The sequence below is a fragment of the Macaca thibetana genome, chromosome 1, assembly GCF_024542745.1.
Source record: "Macaca thibetana thibetana isolate TM-01 chromosome 1, ASM2454274v1, whole genome shotgun sequence".
Taxonomy (NCBI): Eukaryota; Metazoa; Chordata; class Mammalia; order Primates; family Cercopithecidae; genus Macaca; species Macaca thibetana.
In genome coordinates, this window is record NC_065578.1 from 83,782,315 (window position 1) to 83,795,451 (window position 13,137).

At 41.5% G+C, this 13,137-nt stretch overlaps 2 protein-coding genes across 5 annotated transcripts in view; one reads left to right on the top strand and one right to left on the bottom strand.

Moving 5' to 3' along the window:
• Nucleotides 1-13,137, bottom strand: part of GNG5 (G protein subunit gamma 5) — a 547,759-nt gene that overhangs the window by 4,283 nt on the left and 530,339 nt on the right. Inside the window, exon 2 of one of the 2 annotated variants that reach the window (XM_050806113.1) lies at nucleotides 3,557-3,737. In XM_050806113.1, the coding sequence (XP_050662070.1) occupies nucleotides 3,557-3,637 (81 nt within the window). In that variant the 5' untranslated portion in view covers nucleotides 3,638-3,737. The remainder of the gene's footprint in view (nucleotides 1-3,556; nucleotides 3,738-13,137) is intronic. The other variant, XM_050806122.1, reaches the window with a different exon arrangement.
• Nucleotides 3,729-13,137, top strand: part of SPATA1 (spermatogenesis associated 1) — a 59,264-nt gene continuing 49,855 nt past the window's right edge. For all 3 annotated transcript variants that reach the window (XR_007729172.1, XM_050805855.1, XM_050805869.1), the window contains exon 1: nucleotides 3,729-3,963. The gene's annotated coding sequence lies outside the window, so the exon portion shown is untranslated. The remainder of the gene's footprint in view (nucleotides 3,964-13,137) is intronic.

Below are 13,137 nucleotides of genomic sequence, written 5' to 3' on the forward strand. Positions count from 1 at the left end.
GTTTGGTTACTAGAAGCATCAGATGACTGACTACAAACAGTAGAATTATGTTTATTTTTGCAAAGCACAGCACATCTTATTAATAATAGGCTGTTCAAGTGCAAACCTGAGGGAACTTAACATCTTGTTTCTTAAAAAAAATTAAAGGTTAAACAAAAAGCAATAACATTCTAGCAAACTATTATTTTGTCTTGAAAGCAGTATTACTGGAAAAATGCTACTGTGAATGAACATAATGTGGGATAGCACATAATTTAGAAACGCAAACACTATAAGAATGCATTCAGTATACTGATCCTCAAATTTATCAGACCCTTATACTGTTGCATTTAAACTAAAACAAAAGAGGCATGCATTCTTTCACTTAGACATCTACTATTTCTATATATTCTGCTAAGGTGATGTAGGATATAAACAAAATAACCATAAAGCCATAGAAGTTCCTTAAGTCCTGTTTGGGTGGCTCTGTATATGTATATTAACACTTAAATCATATTTAAGTCAATAGTTTCTTAAAGGCAGGCTGCTCAGAAAAACTGTTAAATTGATGTTTGCTATCAGCCTTTCAGTCACATGACACTGGGCAGAAATCTGTCACTGTCTAGTTTAATAACATTAAAATAGTTGATGGTACACAAATACCAAAACAATGAACTGAACCGTTCAGACGTGGAACATGAATAAAACATGCCCGAAATGCATCTAATATCTGAGGTCTTGAACTGAGATTTAAGAAGTGGGAGAAATACTCATTTATTTTATTCTCAGTTTTTACCGCAAGGAGGCTGGGAGCAGGTGTCCAGTCCATCCAGCTGGATATGTGACCTTAGGGAATTAATAGCATCACAAATGCTCTCTATACCAAGAACCCCTGCAGATTACAGCTGTACCTCCAACCTGATAAAATAATTCATCATCCTAAGATGAATCTAAACGCTTATCGAATCTATTTGTGTGTCTGGCTTATACAACAGTCCAGGGTAATGAGTTCCACAGGTTTAATAGCTCCTATGTAAAAGTATTTTTACAAATGACTAAACCCCCTCATCCCCTCCCTTCCAAAAGAAGTGTAGCTAAAGTAGGGGAACAGTGGTGTCCTTTTTCACCAAATATTGTAACAATGTTTAGTGTTTTCATTCCTATTAACCAGCAGGAAGCATAAAGAGTACCTGTTAATTTTCTATTTAAAGTGTAGGTGGGGTCCAATGTAACTCCCTTTCACAAGTTCCAAGCACCACTATGTGCTGCATATACTTACAGGCACTGAGAATACATAACAGCCAGAGAAAGCCCCGTTGTTAAGGAGCTGACAGTTAAGAGAAAATGACAGACAAGGTGCTCTGTAGTAAAATGAGTAATCGGTTAGATGGTGACTGGGTGCCCACCTAAGGGAAGGTGTCTGAGGTGACATTGAAGCTGAGATCTCAATGACAAGAGATCCAACCAAATAACCATCAGTGAGAAACAGCATTCCAAACAGTGAGGAAAGCTGAGACAAAGACTCTAAAACTGGAACAAGCTGCTAGCCCCCAAGGCACTGTAACAATCACCATCCAGGAGGTTGAAACCCTGTAATCCTGGCCTAATTATTAGTGCCCCTTTTCACTCTCAAAAATGTCCTGACCTACCTATGACACTTTGTCAAGCACTTACGATAAGTTCTATCAACTGTACTCAAACATAAAGGTTAAAAGATTGTACTAGTTTAAAAATCTCACAAAAAATCACGTAGCCCAGTCATTGATAAAACAGATACCCAATGTTAAACCACATTTAGCAACATGTCTAAAGAAAAGCTCATTAAAAAGTCCCAAAGGGGATGCTCCCCTTCTTGCTACAGCCTTAACATCAGGCAGTAACTCCAAAACCAAATCATTTCTGGTGCCTTTAATGATCCCGACCAGAACCAGAAGGCTACTGAAGATTTAGGTAGGATCGGTTTTGGGGGATCAGGGGAGCAGCAGCTAGGGTTTCCAAAGTAAAGTTCTTGGAGTATTTTAGTCTGAAGACCTCATGTCATTTCCTTTGGAGACTAAGTATGTACAATTTATTGCTTTCACTATCCCGCCCCATTTTTTCTTTCTTGGTCCATCCTATCTGTGATAAAGGCATACCTGAATGATATATAATGGTTAATAAATGATTTCGAATTTCAGAGCCAAATCCAGCCAAGACTCACTAGAAACCACTGTGATGAGGTAAGAATTGGGAGAGTAGAGAAATAGATTCCAAACTTCAGTGAGGTCTACAGCACTTCAAGGACTCTAAGTGAGGGGGATCCCACACCAAGACGAATGAGAATTTCTCTTCCCTTCTGAGTTGACCACAACTGAGTAAGCTAGGTCCCTCACATTTCTAGTTAACAAAGCTAAATGGGAGACCCTCTCTCAGGGGGATCCTACAAGAAGACGAATGAGAATTTCCCTTCCCTTTTGAGGTGACCACGACTGAGTAAGCTAGGTCTCTGACATTTCCAGTTAAGAAAGCTTAGAGACCCTACCTCTCTCACTCCACAAAACATTTCAGGAAGTAATAAAGACTAGCCTGGTGAGTATAAAATCAAATCATCTTAGGAACTGGCTGCTTTTAACAGGGCACATGATTTACATTCTTGTTTCTTTTTTTTAACTGCAGAAGTGTTTCACATGTAGCCTGACCTATTGTACCAGAAAGAAGCCAATCCATTCAGGACTGTAAAAATCAGGAAATACTTAGAATAGCACTTGAATGTCAAGTTGTTCTATCAACACAGACAAAACGCTTTTTCTCCCAAAGTACCCCAAGACAAGGCCAATACTAACCAGACGCCAAAATAAGACCAATAATTACCCACAATAATTATTTTCTCGGGCATGCGGACCAGTCGATACCCCCAAGGTCAAATACAAGCAAACTGTGCCATAGGTATGAAATGCACGCTTTGTTCGAGGTTGTACGGGGCACTAACCGGAACTTCACACTCCAGGATCGTGTGGAAAAATGCTTCTTTAATCCATAGTTTAAGTTATGCAATAATTCGCTTAAAAGTATGTGTTCAATGGACAAGAGAAGTTGAAGGTAAGAATTTCATACTAAAGGAAGTAGGTTTGGGAAAGATAAAATGGGGGGAGAAAAGTCGGCTCTGAATCAAAAGTCGGAAAATACCCTGTCCGATGAGAAACAGGAGGCTGGCGAAGTGGGAAAGGAAGGGTGCGGACGGCGCGCGGAGGCGCAGCTGTTGGCGAGACCAGCCGAGAAGGCGGCCAAGGGAGGTAGAGAGGGAGGAGGACCGGAATGTGGGCCACGGTTCAGCCCAGGGGCCAGCCCTCCTCGGAAAGTCCTGGGGCGGAAGGGCGAACTAATCGTCCCCCCAAAACACAGCCTAGACCCACGCGGCGCCTTCTCTAAAGCTGGCCGCTCCCCGATCGCCGCCGCCGAGCGCGCGTCTTCTCCAGGGGAAGCGAGGGCCGGCGCGTGTCCCGCCCGCCCCCGCCAGCTGGGCCGCCGGATCCCACCCGCCGCTGCTGCCGCAGCCGCCGCCGCCTTCCTCCCGCCTCGGCCGCCCGCCCTCGCTCACTTTGACGCGGTTGAGCCCGGCCTCCAGCCGGAGCTGTTGAACCACTTTCTTCATAGCGGCAACGCTGGAGGAGCCAGACATGGTGCACACGACAGCCAGGCCGATTCGTGGGTCGGTGGGTCGTGGGCCGTGGGTCGGAGGGGCCAGACAACTAAGCAGCGCGCGGCGGGGGCGGGGCTCCGAACTTTGTCTCTAAGTTTCCGGTTTTGTGCTCTGCGGCTCCACCCTCGATGCGCATGCGCGCCTTTCCCACCCTCTGTTCCGGCTCCTCACCAGGCCAGGAGCGCGAGCCTGGTGGAGGGGGAGGAGAAGGGGCGGAGCAGTCGGTGGGCGCGTCTGCTCGGGAAGCGAGCGCGATTGGACTCTTAAGTTCCCCTTTCCTCTGCAGAGGGACCGATTAGGGAGAGGTAAGGAGACAGCTCATCGTTAGCCGCTAAGACCTAAGAGGGGGTCTGAAGAGGGCCAGTGAGGGAAGTCAGAGCTGTGGGAGTTTCTAAAAGGTCCGGCGGCGGGTGACCAGGAGGTCTCAGTTTTCCTCCCAGAGTTTGTGGGAGGGGTTGAGGGAAGTGAGGGGAGATGCCCGCCGAAGCGTAGGAGCTACTGTGCACCCGGCGTGAGTCACCCGCACACCCCCGCCCCGTACAGGCGTGTCTCTCTGTGATCCTAGTTTGGCCAACAGGCATTCTCAGTTCCACCCCCAACCCCCAGTCCGGCAGACACGAGGCGGAGGGAAGGCGCGGAGGTCGCTGTCGCCTACCCAGCGGAGCCGGGCGGGCGGGGAACAGGGGCGCTGATTCGCTGGAGAAAGGACCTTCTCGAGGTTTGACTTGACTGGCTTCTTAGCTCTTGAATCGGTTTTTCTGAAGGAGATTGTGAAGAAGCCAAGGTGCTGGCTGAAGATTACACCTGTCTACTCTGTTACCCATTTACTCTGGAGAATTAACACTTATTGTACTTTTTAAAATAAAACGTGTTTTGGTGTTTCCGGAAAGTTTGGTTTTTAGTATTTCCGTTGTAGTTTATTACCTCTTGCTTGAAATTGAGTCCCAAAGGAGTTTTTAGGAGAGAGGGTAGAATCTAACCAAACAAAATAGGCTCAGCCAGCCAGTCAGTACGTCTTTCTTTCATCCATGGAAATGTGTGTGTGATGTCACAGCACTAAGGGCAGATGTTTCCTATTTCTTTTGGGGTAGTCAGTCTCCGAATGCGCTGATGTTTTCCATTAATGTGAATAATTTCATCATTAATAGATTTCAAATTTTTTATTAGAGAAGCATGTGTAATTGTTCTGGTCAACAAAATCTAAATTACTTGCTCAACAGTTTATATCAGTTCGCAAAAATGTACATCGTAAGTTTAGCATCTTTCTTAATTCGTACGGATGTAATTAATGATTGGGGTTAAAACCAGGGTTTGAATTCTGGCTCTGCTACTTATGGTATTCTTGGGCAAGCTACTTAAATTACTGAGGCTTTATTTCCTTATTTCAAAATAAATTATAAAGCTTCGTAGAGTTGTTTTTCAGAATGAAATGACATTATATATAAAAAGAATATGAAAGCTATCAATAAATATTGTCTTTTCCCAAAAGGGATTATAATTATTTTACCTTTGGTGCTTTGTTGATTGTGTAATGCTAAAACGTCATTCACACTTTACAGGTTTGTAAGATTAAACACAAGTATCTTTATTAAAGAATGATCTATTTTACAGTAGTTGTAAAATATATCACTGAACTCTTAGAACCGCGGAATGTTAATGCTGGAAGAGATTTTAGGGAATATATGGTCCAATAATTACTTCTGTGAGGGAGACTGTTGAGGAATAAACAGTATTTTAGGCCGAAACAGTTTCAGAAAAAAAAAAAAATTATTGCTTTTTTATTAACTGCTGCATTGGGAAACCGCAGACTGGACTGCTGTCTCAAACACTAGATATTATTGTTTGTAGCGTGTGTTTAAAGATTCTATTTAGGATACAAAAGAAAAAAAAACCATTGAGGCTGGGTGCGGTGGCTCACGCCTGTAATCCCAGCACTTTAGCAGGCCAAGGCAGGCGGATCACGAGGTGGAGATTGAGACCATCCTGGCCAACGTGGTGAAACCTCGTCTCTACTAAAAACTACTAAAATTAGCCGGGCGTGGTGACACACGCCTGTAGTCCCAGCTACCCAGGAGGCTTGATGCAGGACAATCACTTGAACCTGGGAGGCAGAGGTTGCAGTGAGCTGAGATGGCGCCACTGCACTCCAGCCTGGGGACAGAGCGAGACTCCATCTCAAAAAAAAAAAAAAAAAAAAAAAAAGAAACCGTTGAGATAACTTTAAGTTCCGTTGCATCTGAAGTGATTACCAGTAAATATAGTTTAAGAACTATCTGTATCTCTTAAATTTTTGTTTAGGAAATGTCCTTTGACCTTCCACAATGATCTAAAACATTTCAAACATGTTTCCAACTGTACAGACATAGATGCTCACCCTACAGTTGGTTGAAGACTGGCCTGTTGTAAAAACAATTTGTCACCAAGAGGATTCTTGTAGCAATATATGGCAAGAAAAGACAACCAAGTAATCTGTCACTTTATGTTTTGTCAGCAGAGCACTGTCAATTTAAATTTACCTGAGATCTTCACCTTATTCAATTAATACCCTAAGTTCTTTAGTTCACTAGGTCTAAATTCAGAATTTGAATAAATAAGATTCACATGCCTTACTTTGTAGTTTAACTAAAAACTGAATCTCTTCAAAGGGGGATTTCACAATTCTGACTTCTTTCTCAAAGAATGAGCTTATACTGTTTTTATAATGGCTAAGGAAATTGAAGTTTGGAGAAGAAAATATATACAATAGCTGCAGATAAAATACTTAGGAATTAACCAAGCAAGTTAAAGATCTCTACAATGAAAACCATAAATACTCCGTGTTCATGTATTGGAAGATTCAGTATAGTTAAAATGTCTCTAATACCCAAAGCAATCTGCAGATTCAATGCAATCTCTATCAAAATACCCATGACATTCTTCGCAGAAGTATTTTTAAAAATCCTAAAACTTACACAGAACCATAAAAGACCCAGAGTCACCAAAGTTACCCTGAGCAAAAAATAAAAATGGAGGAATCATGTTACCTGACCTCAAATTATGCAACAGAGCTATAGTAACCAAAACAGCATGGTAACTGGCATAAAAACAGACACACAGACCAGTAGAACAGACTAGAGAACCCAGAAACAAATTCATTCACCTGCAGTGAACTCGTTTTTTACAAAGGTGCCAACATACATTGGAGAAAGGACAGTCCCTTCAATAAATGGTGCTGGGAAAACTGAATATCCATATTAGAAGAATGAAACTGGATCTCTCTCCTCATATACCAAAATCAAATCAAAATGGGTTAAAGACTTAAATCTAAGACCTCAAACTATGAAACTACTATAAGAAAACATTGGGGGTGGGGCATGGTGGCTCACACCTGTAATCCCAGCACTTTGGGAGGCCGAGGCGGGTGGATCACCTGAGGTCAGGAGTTTCAGGCCAGCCTGACCAACATGTAGTGAAACCTTGTCTCTAGTAAGAATACAAAAATTAGCTGGGCATAGTGGCACACACCTGTAGTCGCAGCTACTTGGGAAGCTGAGGCAAGAGAATCACTTGAATCAGGGAGGCAGAGATTGCAGTAAGCTGAGATCATGCCATTGCACTCCAGCCTGGGCAACAGAGTGAGACTCCAGCTCTCAAAAAGGGAAAAGAAAACATTGGAGAAACTTTCCAGTACATTGGATTGGGTAAAGATTTTTTGAATAATGCCCTACAAGCACAGGCAACCAAAGCAAAAATGAACAAATGGGATTACATCAAGTTAAAAACCTGCACAGGACCAGGCATGGTGGCTTACGCTTGTAATCCCAGCACTTTGAGAGGCTGAAACAGGTGGATTGCTTGAACCCAGGAGTTTGATAACAGCCTGGGCAACATGGCAAAGCCAAAACCCCATCTTTACAAAAATACAAAAAGTAGCTGGGCATGGTGGCATGTACCTGTGATCCCAGCTACTTGGTGACCCACAGAGGTCAAGGCTGCAGTGAGCTGTGATCATGCCGCTGCATTCCAGCATGGGCAACAGAGAAGCCCTGTCTCAAAAAAATAAAAAATAAAAATGAAAACCTTCTGCACTACAAAGGAAACAATCAGCAAAGTGAAGAGATAAGTCACAGAATGGGAAGAAATATTTGCAAACTATTCATCTGGTAAAGGATTTATAACAAGAATATATAAGGAGCTCAACTATATAGGAAAAAAAATCTAATAATCCACTTTAAAAATGGGCAAAAATGCTGAATAAACACTTTTTCAAAAGAAGACTTACAAATGGCAAACAGGTATATGAAAAGGTGTTCCAACATCACTGATCATCAGGAGAAATGCAAATCAAAACTACGATGAGATATCATCTCTCCTCAAAGTGGCTTTTAAGCAAAAGATAGACAATAACGAATGCTGGTGAGGATGTGGAGAAAAGGGAACCCTTGTACACTGTTGGTGAGAATGTAAATTAGTACCACCACTATGGAGACCAACTTGAAGGTTTCTCAAAAAAACTAAAAATAGAGCTTCGGTATGTCCCAGGAATCCCACCGCTAACTATAGACCCAAAAGAAAAGAAACCAGTATATCGAGGTATCTGCACTCCCTTGTTTACTGCAGCACTATTCACAATAGCCAAGATTTAAAAGCAGCCTAAGCGTCTATCAACAGATGAATGAGTAAACAAAATGTGGTACAAATAAACAATGGAGTACCATTCTGCCATAAAAAAGAATGAAATTATCTCATTTGCAACCACATGGATAGAACTGGAGGTCATTATGTTAAGTGAAAAAACCAGGTGCAGAAACACAAACTTCACATGTTCTCACTTATTTGGCAGTAAAAAATAAAACAATTGAACTCATGGAGATAGTAGAATGATGGTTACCAGAGGCTGGGAAGAGTAGTAGGGTGGGAACTGGGGATGGTTAATGGGTACAGAAATATTAAGTTAGATAAAGTGAATAAAATCTAGTATTTGATAGCACAAAAGGGTGATTATAGTCAACAATAATTAAACATTTTAAAATAAGAGTATAATTTGATTTTTTGTAGCACAAAGAAAGGATAAATGCTTGAGGTCATGGATACCCTATTTACCCTGATGTGATTTTCACATGTTGTATGCCTGTATCAAAATATTTCATGTACCCATAAATATATACACCTACTACATGCCCACAAAAATTACAAAGTAAAAGAAACCTAACTCTATAATTCCTTTTCCAACATAGATTCTAACCCTATATCATTCTGTTACTCTCTGGGAGACCCTGCCCCACTCTAAAATGTCCTTATATATCCTGAGAAGGTTTCAAATCAAGACAAGTATGCCATTTTGTCTACATTAGGACCTGTCTAGAAAACAAACCTCATTCCTCAGTTGGTTCCACAAGTCTAACTACTATAAATGCTTGTGGATTCTGGAGTGCCCTCAGGCATTTCAGGCTTTTTTTCTTTTTTCTTTTTTTGAGATGGAGTTTTGCTGTTGTTGCCCAGGCTAGAGTGCAATGGCGTGATCTCAGCTCACCGCAACCTCTGCCTCCTGGGTTCAAGCAAGTTTCCTACCTCAGCCTCCCCAGTAGCTGGGATTACAGGCATGCGCCACTATGCCCGACTAATTTTGTGTTTTTACCAGAGACAGAGTTCACCATGTGGGTCAGGCTGGTCTCAAACTCCTGACCTCAGGTGATCCACCCGCGTCAGCCTCCCAAAGTGCTGGGATTATAGGCGTGAGCGACCGCACCCGGCCTCATTTCAGGCATTTTAATCTATTTACCTAAGACAGGTTACCCTTTAAATTGATTAGAATTTTATTTACAGCTTAACCAGGAACCAAATAAAGCAGAACTCCCAGGACATACACATAACCTGAATCTATCCTGATCAGATAGACTTCATGCCTTGGTGATTTAAGAATCAGGTTTTATGTGAAAAAATACTCCCATCATCTGTCATAAAGTTAACTGTATTCTGATTTTTTTATTCCAGAATGTAAGTTTCCCTTTCACTTGTTGCATTCCCTGAGCAATCAAGTAATCAAAACATTTTAGAGCTGCAAAGGATTTTGAAGAGTTCAAGTCACTTACCACTAAGCAACTGACACTTGGACCAGTGAATGGTTTTATAGGTTATAAGGGACCAGAAATCTGCTTTTCTGGCTCCCAATCAATCTGATTACCTTGTGTGAGATTCTACTTTATTGATATATTTAAACATAGCCCATGTCAACATTTAGGATTTTCTAAAGTACATCGAGCAATCTTTGTATGCTGTATTATCAAATCAAACAGGAAATAAAAATTACTAGAATCCTTATTTCTAGAAACTGAATAAGTATCAGAAGTCCTTAAGCTTGATTTTCAGCTCTGCTACTGACACTGAAAATCATTTTGGAAAAGTGCAGAGAAAACATGATGGGTAGATATTTTGAAAGGAGGGACTAGATCAGAGATGGCAGATAGGTTATACATCCACCAAGAGTTACTCCTTCTCAAACCCATAGTTGACTGTGGTAATTCGATTCTGTACTATTTCCTACTGAGATGTAGCCTTGGGATCCTACTTAGTAATTCACTTCTAGATAGTCAGTACCAGTTGATGGGAATTAGCATGCAAGATAAAATTGATTTTCCATTCCTGGCAGTAGAGTTGTAAAGCAAAATTATGCTGTAAATGAAAGATTAGACAGGAACTTAATAGTCACTTTATTTTTGGTTATTGAGATATCAGTCTCATTTGAATTGTTGGCATCGTTTTGTTCATTAGCTAATTAGTAACAGGTAAAAAATGTGAAAATCCCACATATTATATGTTAGGATTTAGTATATGATTTGGTTAGGATCAACTACAAATTCTAAGCATGCCTAAAGTTTTTTTTGTTTTGTTTTTTTGTTACAGAGTTTCGCTCTTGTTGCCCAGGCTAGAGTGCAATGGTGCAATCTCGGCTCACGCAACCTCTGTCTCCCGGGTTCAAGCGATTCTCCTGCCTCAGTTTCTGGAGTAGCTGAGATTACAGACATGCGCCACCACGCTCAGCTAATTTTGTATTTTTAGTAGAGATGGGGTTTCTCCATGTTGGTCAGGCTGGTCTCGAACTCCCGACCACAGGTGATCTGCCTGCCTCGGCCTCCCAAAGTACTGGGATTACAGGCGTGAGCCACCGCGCCAGTCAAGCATGCCTAAAGTTTTAATTAGCCTCTCGTAGTTTCAATAGCAAAGGCTTACTCAAGTTAGCACAAGCAATGAGGAGATTATGGTAAAGATCAACGTAGAGCAGCAGTGGAGGCACATATCCCTTGTAAATCCCAAAACAGAAACTGTCACGCTAATAAGCCAAACTGGAAGTAGATCCAAGGCTAGATACTTCAGCCCTAAGACTTCTTGATTCCTCTCTAGTGCTTAGTTATAAACATGAATCAGCTATGTTACTTCCTCAGTTTGCTTCTCACTACCAGTTAACTTAGTCATTTTTTCTATGCTTTATCTTTTTTTATCTCTTTATAGATAAGTATAGCTTTCCCGTAACATAGGCTTGCCTCATGGCTATGATGCTATGATACTGCCTCATGACTTTTCTGTATTCTTTTTTTTTTTTTTTTTGAGATGGAGTCACTCTGTCCCCCAGGTTAGAGTGCAATAGCACGATCTTGGCTCACTGCAACCTCCCCTGGTTCAAGCAATTCCCCTGCCTCAGCCTCTGGAGTAGGTGGGATTACAGGCGCATGCCACCACACCCAGCTAATTTTTTTTTTTTTTTGTATTTTTAGTAGAGACGGGGTTTCACCATGTTGGCCAGACTGGTCTCAAACTCCTGACCTCAGGCAATCCGCCCCTCTCGGCCTCCCAAAGTGCTGGGATTATAGGCATGAGCCACGGCACCCGGCTCTCTTTTCTATATTCTTGTTAGTAATGTCTACTAACGCTTGAATCTTGAGCTCTTTTCCCAGGTCTAATTCCCAAGGGCTCATCTTTTTACATCAGAACATTTTGTTTGTTTCTGGTCAGCCCAGGATTTGGTCTCTAGCATTGGTCGCATCAGAAATGATAAAGGGAGTTCTTAAAATCCCAAACATGGCTTCTTTGCCGTTACTTTAGAAGGGATACTATAGGTTGAGTATCCCTTATCCAAAACGTTTGGTGTCAGAAATGTTTCAGATTTCAGATTTTTTCAAATTTTGGGGTATTTGCATTATATTGGTTAAACAATCCTAATCCAAAATCCAAAATGCTCCAATGAGCATTTCTTTGGAGCATCATGTCAGCATTCAAAAAGTTTCAGATTTTTGAGCATTCCAGATTTCAGATTTTAAAATTACGGATACTCAACCTGTATAGTGGGGTCCTGTATAGGTTTACCTCAGGACAACAATAAAGCAGGTCTTGACTGATCTATCTTGAGTTTGTTTAATTAAAAATTTGTTCTGGGATGGGCACATTGGTGGCTCATGCCCGTAATCCCAGCACTTCCGGAGGCCGAGACGGGCAGATCACTTGAGGTCAGGAGTTCGAGACCTGCCTGGCCAACATGGTGAAAACCTGTCTCTATTAAAAATACAAAAATTAACTGGAAGTGGTGGCACACGACTGTCATCTCAGCTACTTGGGAGGCTAAGGCAGGAGAATCACTTGAACCTGGGAGGCAGAGGCTGCAGTGAGCCAAGAGTGCACCACTGCACTCCAGCCTGGGTGATAAAGGGAGACTCTGTCTCATAAAAAAAGAAAAAAAAATTGTTCTGAATTAAAATATCAAATTTTAATATGTAACAAATTAAAACTTTTAGCCTACTAACTTGCATACCAATGAATCAATGAATGTCCTTATGCTATAATTATTATAGATTATTAACTAATTATTATCTAATAATGAAGTGACCATATATGTATCTGAGTCATCTTTCACTTAGGTTCATAATAGAGGCTAATATTAATACAGTGGCATACAGAGTTTTTGTACAGATATATAAATACTTTCTTAAAGTACTAATGTGTACTTAAAATAGCGTTTGACATGGTCAAAATGATAAATCACATTCTAAGTTTTAATTATTATAAGAAATATGGAGCCGGGCGCGGTGGCTCAAGCCTGTAATCCCAGCACTTTGGGAGGCCGAGATGGGCGGATCACGAGGTCAGGAGATCGAGACCATCCTGGCTAACACGGTGAAACCCCGTCTCTACTAAAAAATACAAAAAACTAGCCGGGCGAGGTGGCGGGCGCCTGTAGTCCCAGCTACTTGGGAGGCTGAGGCAGGAGAATGGCGTGAACCCGGGAGGCGGAGCTTGCAGTGAGCTGAGATCCGGCCACTGCACTCCAGCCTGGGCGGCAGAGCGAGACTCCGTCTCAAAAAAAAAAAAAAAAAAAAAAAAAAAAAAAAAAAAAAAATTATTATAAGAAATATGGAAAGTAATATGTAAAACTAATTTAAGGAGATGCTATATTTCAGGAGATAATCTTTTAATTTTGATACCATTAAAACAATTAGTGGTACTTGTTA